Source organism: Herpailurus yagouaroundi, unplaced genomic scaffold, assembly GCF_014898765.1.
Source record: "Herpailurus yagouaroundi ecotype Mexico unplaced genomic scaffold, PumYag 186, whole genome shotgun sequence".
Classification (NCBI taxonomy): domain Eukaryota; kingdom Metazoa; phylum Chordata; class Mammalia; order Carnivora; family Felidae; genus Herpailurus; species Herpailurus yagouaroundi.
This window is the reverse complement of record NW_024412417.1, coordinates 11,417,903-11,434,638: the sequence shown is the minus strand read 5'-3', so window position 1 is coordinate 11,434,638 and position 16,736 is coordinate 11,417,903. Positions and strand designations below refer to the sequence as shown.

At 37.1% G+C, this 16,736-nt stretch overlaps 1 protein-coding gene across 6 annotated transcripts in view; it reads right to left on the bottom strand.

The window, feature by feature from the left end:
• Window positions 1-16,736, bottom strand: part of VPS13B (vacuolar protein sorting 13 homolog B) — a 795,663-nt gene that overhangs the window by 56,157 nt on the left and 722,770 nt on the right. For all 6 annotated transcript variants that reach the window (XM_040494096.1, XM_040494094.1, XM_040494093.1 and 3 more), the window contains one exon: window positions 3,319-3,474. In XM_040494096.1, the coding sequence (XP_040350030.1) occupies window positions 3,319-3,474 (156 nt within the window). The remainder of the gene's footprint in view (window positions 1-3,318; window positions 3,475-16,736) is intronic.

Genomic DNA, 16,736 nt, shown 5'->3' with positions numbered 1-16,736 from the left:
GCCCTAACAAGAATCCGGTGACACAAAACAATGAATTCTGGTTAAAGTATAAAGTATATCTTTTCAGTCTGGGAAGATGTATCAAGCACCCCAAAAACATTCACATTTTTGCTCAGGTAATTAAGTTTTATAGCAAATTATTTTCAGGACAGACACAGAGATTTGGACATACATATGTATACACAAAGATATTCATTTAAGGGTTTATTATGGCAACAAATTGGAAATTATCTAAAAGTGCAGTAACAAGGGGATGGGTGTCTAAATGGGTTTCAACATAACACAGGGCAAATTACTATGCAACCATTAAAAAGACAGTTCAGCAATTTCAGATAACATGAGAAGATAAGCATCATACAATGTTAAGTGAAAAAAACAAGTTGAAAAACTAATTATAATCAGATCTCAAGTTAGTAAAAAAAAATATCTGCATAGAAAAAAACAGTAGGAAAAAATACACCGAAGTATTTACCTTTGGGTGGCAAAAATATGGGCAATTTTTCTTTTCTACCTTAGGCTTTCCTGTGCTTTCAGAAATATTTGAGAACAGTTAACATAAAAATAACCACAAGAAACTAATATTTATTGGGTGCTTTCTTTTACAAGGGGTATATGGAGGCACAGAAAGGTTAAGAAATTTGCCTAAGGTATCAGGTAATAAATAGCAAGGCTGAGAAATCTTTTATTATCAGGGGAAAAAAAAAGGTAGGTAACATTTTGTGAAAATTTTCAGAAAAGGTACTTTTCCTGGCCAACTTTTTTGACTTAGGGTTTATTGTTGCGAAGCGTAATATCTGCTCAGGAACACTGTATATATTAATTTATCCCTGAAATTTAATATTATTCCTTAAAGATACATAATATCTATGCAAGAAGGAGGCACTATTTTAACACAACAAAGTCCATTTACTGTTAGTCATGCCTGGGAATATTTCATAATTGTGCCTATAATTTACTGAGTTATGACAGTGGGCCAGGCACTACTGTAAGCACTTCACATATACAAACTCATTTAATTGCCACTAACTTTGTGACAAAGGCACAATCACTCTCCCCATTTCACAGATCAGGAAACTGATCAAAGAGGTTAAATAACTTGCTGAACGTCACACAGCCAGCAAGGGGATACAGCCAGACTGGCTATGATGTTAACCACCGGGATACACCATGAGAACCACTTCTCCATGGAGTGACCCCCCCATTCCACTAACTGGCCACTGTTCTAGCAACCACAGGCAAAAGAGCTGAATGAATTGGGGAAGTTTAGACCACAGCAATGGCCATCAAAGTGGGAGCCCTGTACCAGTATCATCAGAATTTGTTAGAAAAACAAATGATCACGTCACACCCAAGACCTCCTGAATCTGGAACTCTGAGGGTGGGACCTAGCATCTACGTTTTAATAAGCCTTCTGGGTGATTCTGACGTACATGCAAGTTTGAGAACCAGTGGCCTAACGAAAAGGCAACTAAGAGGAAAGAATCATCCTAGCTTCCCTTATGTTTCCAAAGGGCTGTAATACAGGGGAGATACAACTTACAGAGCCCTTACCACAAGTGGTGTACCCCTCAAGTTCTGACGAATGGTATAAACTGGCCAAATGGTGAGAGATTTTGGCTCGAAACTGGGAAAGAGCTTCCTGTATAGCTGGAGGTAACCAACTATGGAAAGGGCTACCATGTGAGAAAAGGAGCCTTGTATCATGTGGAGTGTTCAAACGGATGCTGAGTGACCATTTCTCAGGCACACTGGTGAATGGGAAGGTGTATAAGGAATTTCTGAAAGACCATGAGTGACAGAATCACAAACCAGAACATACTCATTGGGCAGGTATCTGTTGAGCGTGTATCCAAGTAAGAGAGTCCTGAAGCCAGATGACAGTCAGAGACACGTCTTGTTCTTACGACTTTCTAGCTCAAAGCTCACACTGGCTAGGCTGCTTCCATCAGGAGCCCCAGGAAGACCCATCTGTCCCATGCTCCTATATTTAGGTTATACTGTCTACTTGGACTGGCCTCTCTTAATCCAAATTCTACATGTTTTCCAAAGCCCAACTCGAGTCATATCTTCTTAGTGAAACCTCTAAGAGTCCTTCACACTTACTGTCGGTTGTGTACATTGTTGGGTTTATACACACTTGCAATTTAAGAGTGAAGCCTGTGTCACATAGTGTCTTCCATTTTACTCTGTTCCACTGCAGGCAGTCACCGACTACTTGAAGAGTGGTCAGTTCATTGGGGAAACTCTTCTGCTATATTCTTTTCACTCCTGTTGCCCACAATAATGAGAACATGAAGTCCAGCTCCCTGATTAGGTGCAGACCAGGGACGTACATGGTACGGGTCCTACTGTTCACCTCACCAGTTGCTTCCTGTCTGCCAAGTACAGGCAATGGCGGAGCCCATGTTGCCTGCTAAGGAAAGCTCCCCTTTTCCTTGTCCAGAGGCTGGGGGGCTGTTTCTATCATGTCCTCTGTTCACATAAGCTCTGGATAGACTGTTACAATCCAGATGCTGATGTATATGTTAAAACTCTTATGACAAATCCAGTTATTATGTGTGCAGTGAAGCCAGTTTTCAGATTTTAATACTTCCTTTTTTTCTTTCTACTCTTGTCATATGTGCCATGCTTGAAAAACATCTTTTAAAAACCACATTTTCACATCTTAAGAACACAAAAAAAGTGTCAGATACTTTTTTTCCCCTTTGCAGTCTTAGAACTTCAAAAACAGCCAAAAGGAAGTTTTATAAAATACGTAAAAATATGTGCTGAGAGCTGAGGTTTTATATGCCAAGAGTTAGACTGTAGTGAATTTTTACTGCAGTTAATATTAACTCCTAGGAAAAGAAAGCTTGCTGGAGACCCCGGCCCACTCTGTCATGGGAGGTATCACAACACTTTCTCAAAGATTACCCTTACATGTATGAGAACCAACTCCTGGTTATCCACCTTTGGGTTATCCAGAGTCCCCAACACCCTGTCCTTCTTCTCCTTCTTAATAAAGGCCTCTTGGCCATTTCACAGCTCATTAGCACCTCTACCAGAAGGTAGGTGGTGACAGAGAGAAGAGGTGAAACTAAAATCAGTAAATTTTACTGCTCGTTAGCAGCTCTTGTAAAAGATACGAGACAAAGGGTTTGAAGCCATCATCATCCTCAGGATCATCAAGAAACTTGTGCACAGTAGTAGTAGGCAGAACTAGACATACCACTGGGATTTTGTTTTATTATTTAATTATTTTCATTTCTTTAAGTTTCCCTTCCACTAGTTACATCAAATAATTAAGAGCTGTCTGGGCCATGAACACAAGGAACTTACCTGCTTTTGCACTCCATTGAGTTGCTGAACCTTGATGATGAGTGAAGCAGTTCGACCCTTGTACTGAATAGTCCTAATAAAAGTCCCGGCATGGTCCACACTGAAGGGCTCTGACCAGCGCCAATTGCCCCAGCCTTCAATACAGATGTGTAACAGCTGGAGAGAAAAACAATAATCATCATAATGCCAAAAGTGCCAACAAAAATCTAGTCCTAAAATGAAAGTCTCGTTGCTGGAAAACCTTCCTATTTGTAATATTTAGCATCTGTTTTCTTTCTAACCTGCATTATTCATCCACTTCCAGCTTATTCAACCAGGCTAAGAATAGCAAATATGCCACAGAGAGTCAATGTGGTTTTCCAGATCACATTTTAAACCTTCTTAAAAATAATTGTCCTATCAAATGGTAAAAGGCCTGTTGAACATTTGAGAAAAGACCATTTCAATCATCTGGAGGACAAGGTTGAAATGTAAGATCAAAGAACATTGGTCTTGGCTGATAGTTTATTCCTTCTTATGGCTAGACAGTAATTAAAGCAAAATTTCATTTGTGGCATTATTTTTGACCCTAAATTGCCATTCTTTATTTTTGCTTTTGATGAAGAACAAAATGGCAATTTGAGGAAGCAGTTCATTCAATATACTGTTTTTATGAGATCACATATATCAAATTAGAACTACCTTCAACATTTTTAAAGTATGAGAAAATGTCTTTGTTCTATTTTTCTTCTAGTGTGTATTTGTTGTCAGTTTTACCAAATGAGTCTCCTGATTCATTCATATTTATTCATTCACATTCATATTTATTCATATAGTACTGCCACTTTTGGTAATATTTAGATTTCTTTCATGATCATCAAATATTTTCTATTTCTACTTCTACTTACTAAATGCGGCTAAGAAAATCAGTTTAACTGAACAAGTATTCGAAAACAATAATTACTGCTTCTTTAGGATACAATGAAGATAAACAATGTTCTATACAATTACTAAGGCTAAGAAAATACAACTGACATTCTAGGAAAAACATTTATATGACATACAAACTCACTATTTTCTTTCATCTCATACATGATTTTTTATTAAAAATTTTTAATGTTTTATTTTTTGAGAGGGAGAGAGACTATGAATGAGTAGGGGAAGGGCAGAGAGAGAGGGAGACACAGAATCTGAAGGAGGCTCCAGGCTCTGAGCTGTCAGCACAGGCCCAACGTGGGGCTTGAACTCACGAGCTACGAGATCATGACCTCAGCTGATGTCGGACACTTAACCAACTGAGCCACCCAGGTGCCCCAATATATATAATTCTTTAAAAGAATGAACCCAAGGCTAATCATATGAAACATTTTCCAAACTAACAGAACGAATAAAACTTTAAAAATATTGTATAAAAGCTATCATAATAGACCCTTAAAATGAATACATTAATAAGAATTTACATGGGAATTATTATAACAAAAGCTTTTTGATGGAAAGATTATTTTTTAGTTTCAGCATTAGAAGGATCCTTAGAAAGTGCTTAAATTAAAAAATTTCCCAAGGTACTAGTTATCACAATATGATTTTGGTGGAAAGTTAAGGGAGGGTTTTTTCTTTTTTTTTTTTTTTTTTTTTTGGTCTTTAAGTACCTTACTAAAATATTTTTTAAAAACCTCCTAACTCATCTCCCTCCTTTTAATATGGTCCCACTCCAGCTCTTCCTGCATACAACTGCCAGTGACCCTGTGAAATCAAGAAGCTACCATTCAGATGATTTCTCAAGAAGAAAGCTTACAGCTCAAAGAAAGCAAGAAAGCAAGAAAGCAAGAAAGCAAGAAAGCAAGAAAGCAAGAAAGAAAAAGAGAAAGAAAGACAAAGAAAAGAAAAAAAAAAGAAAAGGAAAGAAAAGAAAAAAGAAAAGAAAAAAAATCCTGGACAGCAAATACCTTTAGGGAAAATTTGGTCTTACACTCTACAACATAAAAGTACCAGAGTTATCTTTGATCTTTAAATATTAGTTACAGAGAGAAAAAAAGAAAAACAATAGTGGTGTTTGGAACCATTTCAGTTTTTTTGTAGCACCAATTGGGAATAAGAGCTCAGGGCACACACAAAACTAAAAGAAACAAGAGAGTTGTTTTCTTTGGAGAGACTAGTAGCTGGAAATGACAAAAAAATAATGAGGCAAGGTACTTAAGGTCAAGCTCGGCGATATTTTTCCTGAAAATTCCACAGCCTCTGAAGAGAGGCTTAATGTACACAATGTAATTTTAATTGGAGAGTGTTCACATTTGCATATGAGCTCAGTTTTAGGTAGCCGCTCACTCTGTCTACACAGCTTTTACTGAGTGTCACCAAGGAATATGCTGTCAGGTTTCGCTTGGCAGCTATTTGTTCTCAAAATGTTGGTGCAGATATTTTCTTTGAATTATGAGAATCCAGATACGTTTGGATTTAATTCACACAGAAAAGCTGGGTGGGGGAAAACATAACACCTCTCCCCATATGCATCACCAGTAGAATATTTGTAATGTTTGGTCTGCTGTTAAAAACATCTAAATAGCTATTAAACACATATACTTTATTAAGAAAGAAATTACATTCCTAAGAGAGAAAATCTACAAAAAGGAAATGAGAAGGCCCAGCACTACTTTGGTCCTCCTTCCCATGAGTGACTGATCCAGACACTAGACAGCAGTGCTGAGACTCCTGGGCATCAGGTGAGTGGGGCATGTTCTGTTCTTTTTGAACCAAATGATGAAATTTCACTGCTATAGGTACTGAACTCTCCGTTTAATAATAAATACTCATAGGTCAATTTTTAGTTCTATACTGAAGGAACAATAAACCAGGCATAAAAATTTGCAATCTGTGTTCGACTACTTGATCCTAATAACATTTCTTTTGATCATTCACCCAATGCTTTTTTTTTTTTTTAACTTGGTTACTATAAGGAAGGTGATATGCTAGCCCCTATGGAGGAAATAAGGAGGACGAGCTGTGTTCTTTGTCCTGCGAAAAGCTTATGATCTTATAGGGAAAATAAAGCATGCACAAACAAATAACAGGAAGCATTAGGGGAGGAACAAAATGGTACAGGAATCTAGAGAAAGGAGGGCTTGCTCTAGGCTGCTATGATAAGGAGAACTTCATGGAGCAGTTGGGTCTCAGAGTTACCACAGGATTTCAATTGGCAAAGATGAAGGTTCCTTTCTGGGCCAAAGGGACAATGTGAGATGTGAAAGTCAGAAGGTATGCTTGGGGGCAAAATAATAGTCTTGACTGGCTAGAGCAAAGGGAACATGAAAAAACAGGAGTGAGGCACAAGGTCGGAGAGGCAGATGTAGATTGCGGCCAGCACTGATGTACTAAGTGAGGAATTTGTGCTTTACTGAAGAATGAGCCTTTTGAATGAAGCCTTCTGTATAGGGGAGCAGTGTGTTGAAAGAAGGGTAAGAGTGGAGTGTGGAGGTAGGAGGGCAACGGTCAGGAGGAGAGGCAAGGTGGGCCAGAAACATGAAAACATGAGAAAGAAGAAGCAACGGCCTTAGCAAAAAAATCACTATCCTTTATGGCCTGGAGCCCATGGTATTTTTATGTTCTCTTATCAACTTGGAAATTTTCTTTCCCCTCTTTCCTATTACATTTCCCTTACTGACTCACTTCCTCTACCATCTTTTCTATTCAGGCTTTTCATTCTTTTTGGCTTACTTAGCTAGTGTCTAATACTTTCCATCGGGGAAGAAGTCAAAATAGGAACAATTCTTGTTTAAACTTCTCAATGGGAACTGCAACTAAGCAATAAGGCAGGTTGTACAGTGGCCACACTTGTTGGAAGGTCCCAAGAGACTACATTTTCTTTTCATCCAGCAGACCCTGCCCCCACCCCTTCCCAGGACTGTACTGGCAGCCAGACTAAATTCATAGTTTTTCCACTGAAGACCTCAAATGGGAGCATATACAGCCTTCTGTTCATTTTTTTTTTCAATACAAAATAACAATTAAAACTGAATTACTGATCAGGGGTTTGGGGTCAGCTCTCAGGACCACCCACAGTAACCTCCAAAGGGAGAATTCTTGAATCAGTTACAGAGGAAAGAAAAACAGGATGAAATATAGGAACAGAGGGTACACCAAGGAAGGGAAAGAAAAGGGGAAGATGAAATTTTAAAAATTATATCTTAAATATAAATGAAGGTACTGGATACTTGTCTGTGAACTTTATTCGTTTTATTTTATTTTATTTTTATTTTTACTTATTTATTTTAGAGAGAGAGAGAGAGCAAGCAAGTGGAGAGAGGGGCAGGGGCAGAGGCAAAGAGAATCTTAAGTAGGCTCCATGCTCAGTGTGGACCCTGATGCGGGGCTTAATCCCATGGCCTTGGGATCATGACCTGAGCCAAAATCAAGAGTCGGATGCTCAACCAAATGAGCCATCCAGGCACCCCTCACGACTCATTTTAAAACTGTTATAGAGATAATTTCTACCTAAGACAAAAAATTTGTCTTCAGATTCACTTATACTTTTTTTTTGCATTTTATAGTAATATACTGTACAGTAATATGTAATATTCTAAAAAGAAACTGAAAATCTAAAATAACTTCAAAAATTTTCCCAATCCATTATATTCTTTGTAGAAATTTTAGGAGTTCTAAAAAATTAACATTCAATCCAAGTGAAATAAACCTTTCAATATATGTATACATTAATACATATATTAAAGCTTAGGCATCATGTATATTTTTTAAACTTCTAAACTTATCATTATATCCCAAGAGCCTAGTGCACAGTAGGCATTCAATAGATATTTAATAAATGAGTGGGGATTATTGAAAAATAACCCAAAATAGACATTAAAAATTTTTAGTGGTGATACTTGTGTACAAAATATCATAAAATTGAGTATTAAATCAAAATGTTTAGAAATTCCTATTTTTACATTTTTCCTTTTGTCTGTACATTTTTAAACATTTTAATTCCAGTGTAGTTAACATACGGTGTTATATTTGTTTCAGGCATACAATATAGTGATTCAACAAGTCTGTGTATTATTTGGTGCTCACCAAGATCAGTACACTCTTAAAAACTTCCTATTTTTTTTTTAAATTTTTTTTTCAATGTTTATTTATTTTTGGGACAGAGAGAGACAGAGCATGAACGGGGGAGGGGCAGAGAGAGAGGGAGACACAGAATCTGAAACAGGCTCCAGGCTCTGAGCCATCAGCCCAGAGCCCGACGCGGGGCTCGAACTCACGGACCGAGAGATCGTGACCTGGCTGAAGTCGGACGCTTAACCGACTGCGCCACCCAGGCGCCCCAAAAACTTCCTATTTTTTGAATGACCTTTCAACACAGGAGATTTGCCTTATGTGGATAACGATATTAGATTAAACTACAAATCAATATAACCTCTCAGATCCATAATTCAGATACTGCAATATTGATATTAAAGCATAAAGTAGATCTCAGATGATATAGTGAACATTATGAGTGCAAATTAAGTTAAAGTATTTTTTAAAATTCTTGTCTATCTAAAATAATATCTGGAAAGCTACAGATCAAATAACAGAGATCAAAGTTTAAGTGCTTGTTTGAAACGTACAAGTAGAACTGATAGTACATTTCACACCAATAAAATAACATCACAATAAATCGAAATATGCTGCTCATTATTGTTTTTTTAAGGCAGTTAAATTTCAGGAGGTTCAGAGTATCTGACATAATGCTAAAAAACCAAGTGGAAAAATTTCTAGATAATGGCTAATGCTTGGTGTCACCCTGATTCAATACTGGAAATCTCAGCACTCTATACACTCTTTTACATTTATTTATAGAACACAATCTCACAAGTAAGGAATGAGGAAAGCAGAAATAAATCATATTGATTTATTTTCTAGTGGATAACTTGGACTCTTTGATGCAGTGTATTTTGGAAGAAAAAGGAAAAAGAAAAAGAAAGCTTTCCAAATCGATAGTCCAGGAGGTGATATAATGGAGGCTCCACTGTCTTCACACAAGTGTTGGGTAGTTTGCTCTTCCATAAAATATGAGTGCTTGTAGGTTTTCCCTCATGAATGAACTCAAAGAAAGCCACAAACACTGTGTAATCAGCCTAAAACAGCCCCTTATAAAAAAGGGAAACCTGGCATACTCACAAAATGTCCAGTAGAATATAGATTGCAGTGGGAGGGAAATCCTTGTCAAAAATCTTAGTTTTAGATACGGACTCATCAATTCTACATAGGAATTTATCATAAGGTAGTAATTATTCATATGTGCAAAGATTAACCTAGATGTAACTTATTCCAGTATTGTTTTAATAATGAAAATTATGCATTAGTAGGAAACTGATCAAATAAAATATTGTAAAAACAATAAAAGCTATCATTTGTTAGACACATACTATGTACCAAGCACTGGGTTAAGTGCTTTTTATAGATTTGCTCACTTATTCCTTAAAATAATCTTACAAAGTAGATACTTCTGTTTCGTCTTACAGACGAAAAGCAAACTGAGTTCCAGAGACGCTGAATAGCTGCTCAGGGCCACAGTGCTGGGGAGGGCAAGGGACAAGATGTGAACTCAGGTACGTTTACTCAGAGTAAGGTGTGCTTAACCATACCTATATTGTAGAATCCTCTCAAGCTGCTGAAGAAAAAATCACAGCATGCAAACACATTAGCACTGTTAGTTAGCAACAGATTAACTGAAAAAAAGCACATTACAAAAAGATACTTGCAATATACATTCTGGTTTTGTAAAATGAAGAAAAAGTATATATGCCTATTTCTAGCGGAGAAAATGGCTAGAAATAATGCCAGAATGCTAACTGTGGTTATCTTGGGGTTGTGGGATTATGTATTTTAAGTTTTCCTTTGTGTGTTTTGTGTGCTCTTATGTAATTTCCAAATTTCATACTATAAATATGTATTATTTTGCAATCAGATAAACATTAATGTTATTAAAAAGAAAAATGTCTAATAGAAAGCATACAGAGCCTGCATTTTAAGGACTAAGAAATGACATATTTCTATTTTAAAAACTCAAATTCAGCTTCCTGCGTGAAATCTCCCCGTCTGTCCTAGGCAGTATCGCAGCTTTCCCATTTGCACTGCCGGCACTTTGCTAAAAGGGTGACATGGTGTTCAGTTCATCTCTGTAGCCTCAGAGTTCCTCCCGTAGGGTCTGGCTTGCTCTCGTACTTATTCAGATGATCCTTGGAGCAGTTTACTTATTTGAGCTTTATTTCCTAGAGCAATAGGTTTTTGGGTTTTTTTTTTTCAGTTTAGCAAATATTTTTAGGATCTACATCTATTAAATGTTTACCATAAGCCAATGAACTGTAGTACACATGGTGGATATAGAGAGGAATGAGACGCATTACGTGCACTGAAAATTCTCACAATATAGTGGAAGAAACAGATATTTAACAAGAAAAATTATGCTGCACAATTTTATGAGAGGAAGGAAAAGTTGTTGTAGGACTCCAGGGGTATTCTGCTGGAGAGTTAAAAGACTGACCGGAGGACATATTTAGTTACCCAAAGAAATAACATGAAAAAAGACATGCTGAAGTAGAGTAAATAAAAGATAAACAGGACTATTGTTTCTGATAAACAAAAGCAGGCGACAGCCTCACTCGGAGTGGTTCTTTCTGTACAAAATTAATGTCTACAAGGCACACTGCATTACGAACAAGGACAAGTCATAAAAGTAGCAAGCTATAGCTTCGAACCATTTGTGCAAACAACTTCTTGTCATATTCTTGTCAATGTAATTTGGAAAATTAACTTTATAGTATGAACTCATCAGCTTACATTCCTCTAATAGCTTTGATCCTAACCCGAATAGAACCACTGAGTTTTGATCCTGGAAAGGAAAGAGTCCTACAAGAATAAAAACCATTGGTTTAGGAGGCCAGATCTTGCTCTCGCGCAGCCAAGAGGCATATTTGTAGGTTCTGCGGGATGAGGAGACATGAGGGCTGGGAAGTCCTGCCCATGAGAGAGTGGTATAGAAAGGGAGGCCAAAGAGGCAGTGAACTGTTAGGTCACAACTGCCACTTTTCCTCAGGGCATTAGTCATCAGGCAACAGCAGGGACTAAAGCCACAGAGACACTGATACAAAGTAACCAACAGTTTCTTGGGCTGTTTGATGTCATGCTATTCACTGTCTCCCTAGTCTTTCTGTGTCTATACAGAGATAGGAGCTCCCAGGGAAAAACAGATTGTAGCAGTACTCCACTGTATTTTAGGAGAGGTCATCACAAGACAAACATTATGGAGGAAGAAAGAGTCAGGAAAAACAAACAACAAAAACAGCTGTGAACAAGGGAAATTGTAGTTTCTCATAAATTTTGACAATTTGAAGTATCAGAGAAGCATGAAAAGATGCAGGAGAAGCTGTTACCTCTGTATCGTTGAGAGATATTAGGACATGCCAACTAGAAAATGGGAAGTGAGACAGGAATATACTTAATCACTCTGGCCTGTTGCTGGGAGTGAGAAGAGAAAGTTCACCATTCCTTGAGTGATAACACAGTCTAACCAAGGACAATCCATAGACTATAATCACCAACAGTGAAAATAAGCCATGAGACCTGTGAAAAAATACTACAAAGCAGAGGAAACAGAATATCATCTTAAAAAGTGAGGGGAAGAAGACACTAGTTACCATAAACACCCTGTTGCAGAATTTAGGGAAAAAAAAAATCAGGACAGTTTTTGGTTTTCTTTAAACTGTTACAAAATACATGATTTCTGGAAAACTGTAGAAAACCACTGAGAGAGGAAAGAACAGTCTGGTATGAGGGTAAAATGAATATGATATAAAAAGGAGATTAGATAAAACAGTAAATGCAAGGAGGGGCGCCTGGGTGGCTCAGTCGGTTAAGTGGCTGACTTCAGCCTACGTCATGATCTCGTGGTTCGTGGGTTCGAGCCCCGCATCGAGCTTTGTGCTGACAGCTCAGAGCCTGGAGCCTGCTTTGGATTCTGTGTCTCCCTCTCTCTCTCTGCCCCTCCCCTGCTTGTGCTCTGTCTCTCTCTAAAATAAATAAACATTAAAAAAAATAAAACAATAAATGCAAGGAAACTAAAAAATGCATTTATAGAGTAACAATCTACACTGATGGAAGTAGAGCAAGTATGAATAACTACTAGGGAAGAAAAATTTGAAAACCTTTACGATTATACACAAAGCAAAAGGACAAATACATAAAGGAATAGGAGAGAAAATGTCACAGGTACGAAAGAAAAACAAAATATACATAATTAATATAAAGAAGACAGGTCTATCACATATTGTATTGATAAGTCTTCATAGCTTTAAAACAGTGCATTGTGCCCTTCTATCACAGTTTGAGTTTCCGTGGGTCATGTGTCAGGTGTCACACATCTCTAGCAAACATTAAGGCTTAATCCGTGTTTTGACATATCTATAATCAAGCCATAGAATCTTATTAAAATTAAAAGAGATTCATATTTTGTAAGTATCTATAAACAGAAATCTAAATTAAAAAATTTATTTACAGTTTTTCACTGTTCAGACATCAGTCTTTGTTTCTGGCTAAAACTTATATACTTAGAAAAAAATAAGTTAAAAAAGAAGAGTAGGATGAATAATTATGATACATTTGACATATTCATTGTCTACAAAACAATGGGATGCTTAATGTGTATTCTCTGCTAAAAAATGGTCTAAATCTAGGGGCACATGGGTGGCTCAGTCAATTAAGTGACCAACTTCAGCTCAGGTAATGAATTCTCAGTTTGTGGGTTAGAACCCTGTATCAGGCTCTGTGCTGACAGCTCAGAGCCTGAAGCCTGCTTCAGATTCTGTGTCTCCTTCTCTCTGTGCCCCTGCCCCGCTCACATTGTGTCTCTCAAAAATGAATAAACATTAAAAAAGTTATTAAAAAAATAATCTAAATCTAAATTATCTAACTTAGGGAAAATAATATACTTGAAAAATTTTGCAAAAAAGATTTCATGAGCAAATTCTCTCATATATTACAAATATAATTTATGCATAAATTTTGGGGACATATTAATCATGAAATAAGATATAAATATGTACAGTAAAAAAAGTATGAAATGATACACAGGCTTGCTTTGAAGAGGTTATTTCAGGAGCACCTGGGTGGCTCAGTCGGTTAATCACCCGACTCTTGGTTTTGGCTCGGTTCATGATCTCACGGTTTCGTATGCTTGAGCCCCGGGTCGGGCTCTGCACTGGCAGCACAGAGCCTGCTTGTGATTCTCTCTCTCTCCCCCTCTCTCTGTCCTTCCCCCACTTGCGCTGTTTCCACCTCTCTCAAAATAAATAAGTAAACTTAAAAAAAAAAAAAAAGGTCATTTCAGCATTACACATATCTATTGTTTTCATGTTTCTAAAGGGTGTGGACTTTTTGATATTTAAATGATATGTGGCCGAAAAAAACCATGATACTAATGGCTGCCTTATGTCCAGAACTGTGTGACAGTCTTTGAGACTGTTTACCCCTGATACTACTACCAAGGGTTGAAAAGTAAAAATTCAGAAAAATGTGATATGTATGTGTACGTGGGAGTACAGAAAAGGATGGTTTATTCATAAAATATGAAATTCACATTTTCTTTTACAGTAATTCAATACAATAAATAGAAACTTTAATTGCTTAATTGAGTTGCACCAACAGCCAGGAGATTTTGGTGCTCTGTAGACACACTCCTTCGACAGAATGAAAGTCGATGGTCGCCATGCTCTTGGTTGGACCCAACTCTTCAGTGGAAGAGAAAAGAGTATGTTGGATAGAAATAATAAAGACTAATTTAGGTGAGCTGAGAAATGGAAGCCAATGAGAAAAGACACTAGAGATACTGTTTAACAGCCATTCAGGTTTGGAGAGCTATTTTGAGTCTGTGAGCCAAACAGTTTTGTTTGTTTGAAAATCAATTTTGACTTAATACAAATATAAACAATAGAGAAACCTAACCAAGGTTTGAATAAAAACTTTCTTTTAAATTGTTCTCAAATACAACATTCATCATTCAGCAAAATTTACATTAATGTAAAACAGAAGACATGCCAACATGTGTCCTAAGACAAGATAAAATAGTTTTATGAAATCCTCATTTTTAATCATTATGGCAATTTAGACAATTATAATTACTATCCCTAATTTTTAATTAGAAAAAAAAAGAAGTCAACAGATGGATATAAAAGAAATCCAAAGTTTTTATAGTTATTTATTTTCATTTAACTAAACTGCCTTGCCATACTAAGAAAACATTTTTGTAAAGGTTAAATAAAGTATTTCATGGCAACCGCTGCTTCTCAGTGCCTGTATAACAAGAAACATGAGCCAAAGTTGTGCAAGTTGGTTTTCTTTCCCAGTAAGGGAATGTGGTATCTAAGACCTTGTCCTAACTCATTTTATCCCCAAGTGTAAGTCAAGCAAGTCAAATATGAACTAATGCCTGAAGGGAAGTCCCTGACTCCAAAAGTATGGATTATTTCACATTTATCTTAAAATCTGCTCTCAGAGTTCTTAAAATTCACTAACTTGGCAAGTCAGGAATTATCATGAGAAATGAAATAATTTCATAACTATGAAGTCATCCAACATTCCATGCATCTGACACTCATTGGGCTTGGCCATGTCTTGGGCATTATTCTGACCTTTAGATAATAAGCTCTTCAATATCCTGTTCAGTATGGAAATAATTAAAAAGTGCCACAGTATAATAGGTATGCCATTGTCTTTAACAGAGTTAATGCTTTTGGTACAGGCTTGTGCTAATAGGTTATGATTAGACACAATCACATTATGTATGCTGAAATCTTTATAACATTCTTCATCAGTATTTCCCATTACTTAAAAATGGCAAAATACCATGCTTTAATGGTCCAGTTGCATTCCCTTTCTCCAAGTACTCTGTATTAAAATTCACATTTAAAATTAGTTCAGTAAAGGACCTTTATGTTTAGACATTAAGAATTCACATTTCCAGAGCATGGGCTTGTGAAAAGCCTTTTGAGTGTCTTGTAAAAAGCTTAAGGAATCTTCAGTACATTTTTCTCCAAAGCTATATTTCAATATCTAAAATTTATTGCCAGAGGAGGGACAGAGAGACCATTAGCAGCACCAGCAGTCATTCCTCTGGGTGCTTCACAGCTGAAATAATCCCCAGTTGTTCTCTTTCATGCAGGCGTATAGGAAACTCCAGAAATCAGCCCTGGGACTGAATAAAGTGCTCTATCACAATCCTATCTTTGCCATTTCTGGTGAAAGACTTTAAAAGTCTTAACTAGGTCATATTGCAAATGATTTTTACAAAGAAGCTTTGAAATATACAGGAATAAGAAAACTCAGTCCCAACTTCTCCCTCTCATTTAGAGTAAATGCATTTCCCAATAGAAAATGGAGAAATTCTAAATATGCTCTAGCTACTAGATATTTAACGACCAAAACTGTTAGGGCCCCATTTACCTCTACTGGTGACCTCACAAGGCCCTCTAAGCTTCCTTAGAGAATGTAAGTCTTCTGGAATCTCTCATGAAACTGAAATATTTTAAGAGAGAAAGGTGAAGGGACAGAGCCTACAGTCTACTATTTTGTCATTTCAATTACTGCTTTAAGACTGAAATAAAAATGCAGTCGATGGTGACTGGATGGTAGGTTCTGGGTACTCAAATGGAGTCAGTGTTTACAGAAAATTTTGGATTAAAATCCTTGCCAGATGGTCCCAAGAAGTGTTTACCTCACTGTTGATTTTAGCTATCTTAATGTCAGCAACAGTAAAAAGAAGCCTGTTACTGCCACTGGGGAGCAAAGGCATACAATCCTTCCTTTCCACATGGAATTGCTAGTTGCAGACAGCTGTGCCCTACCCAACAAGGGTGATACTGTAGGTTTCTGGGAATCTACTTCCATGGCTAGAGAAGGAGATAATGTGTGGCACAGTTGACTTGAAGTGATTTACTCTAAATAGGTAATATTTGGTAACATAGACTGTACTTTTGTCTTATGACAAACCAGTTAAGAATTTTTCACAGTTAACTGAGAAGAGTTGGGGGTGCCTGGCTGGCTCAGTCGGTAAATCATGCAACTCTTGATCTCAGGGTTGTGAGTTTGAGACCCATGTATGGTGTAGAGTTCACTTAAAATAAAATTTAAAAAAATTAATTGGGAAGAGTTGGACATGCACGTGGACCTGAAAGGTGCTCTCGTTTGGAGTATGTGGTGAATCCCCTCTTGCAGGGCTCTCCTAATTCCGTCAGAATTTTCACTAGAGGCCAGTGGGAAGTCACAGGGGAGGAGGTGTGGGAGACCAGGAACACTCTTAACTGAAAGTCCAACTTCATTGACAGTATACAGAACCATACATTTTGAGACTGGAGGACCTCTTTTTGTATGCCCGTAAAGTATACACAAAATATCCAATCTGATGCAAA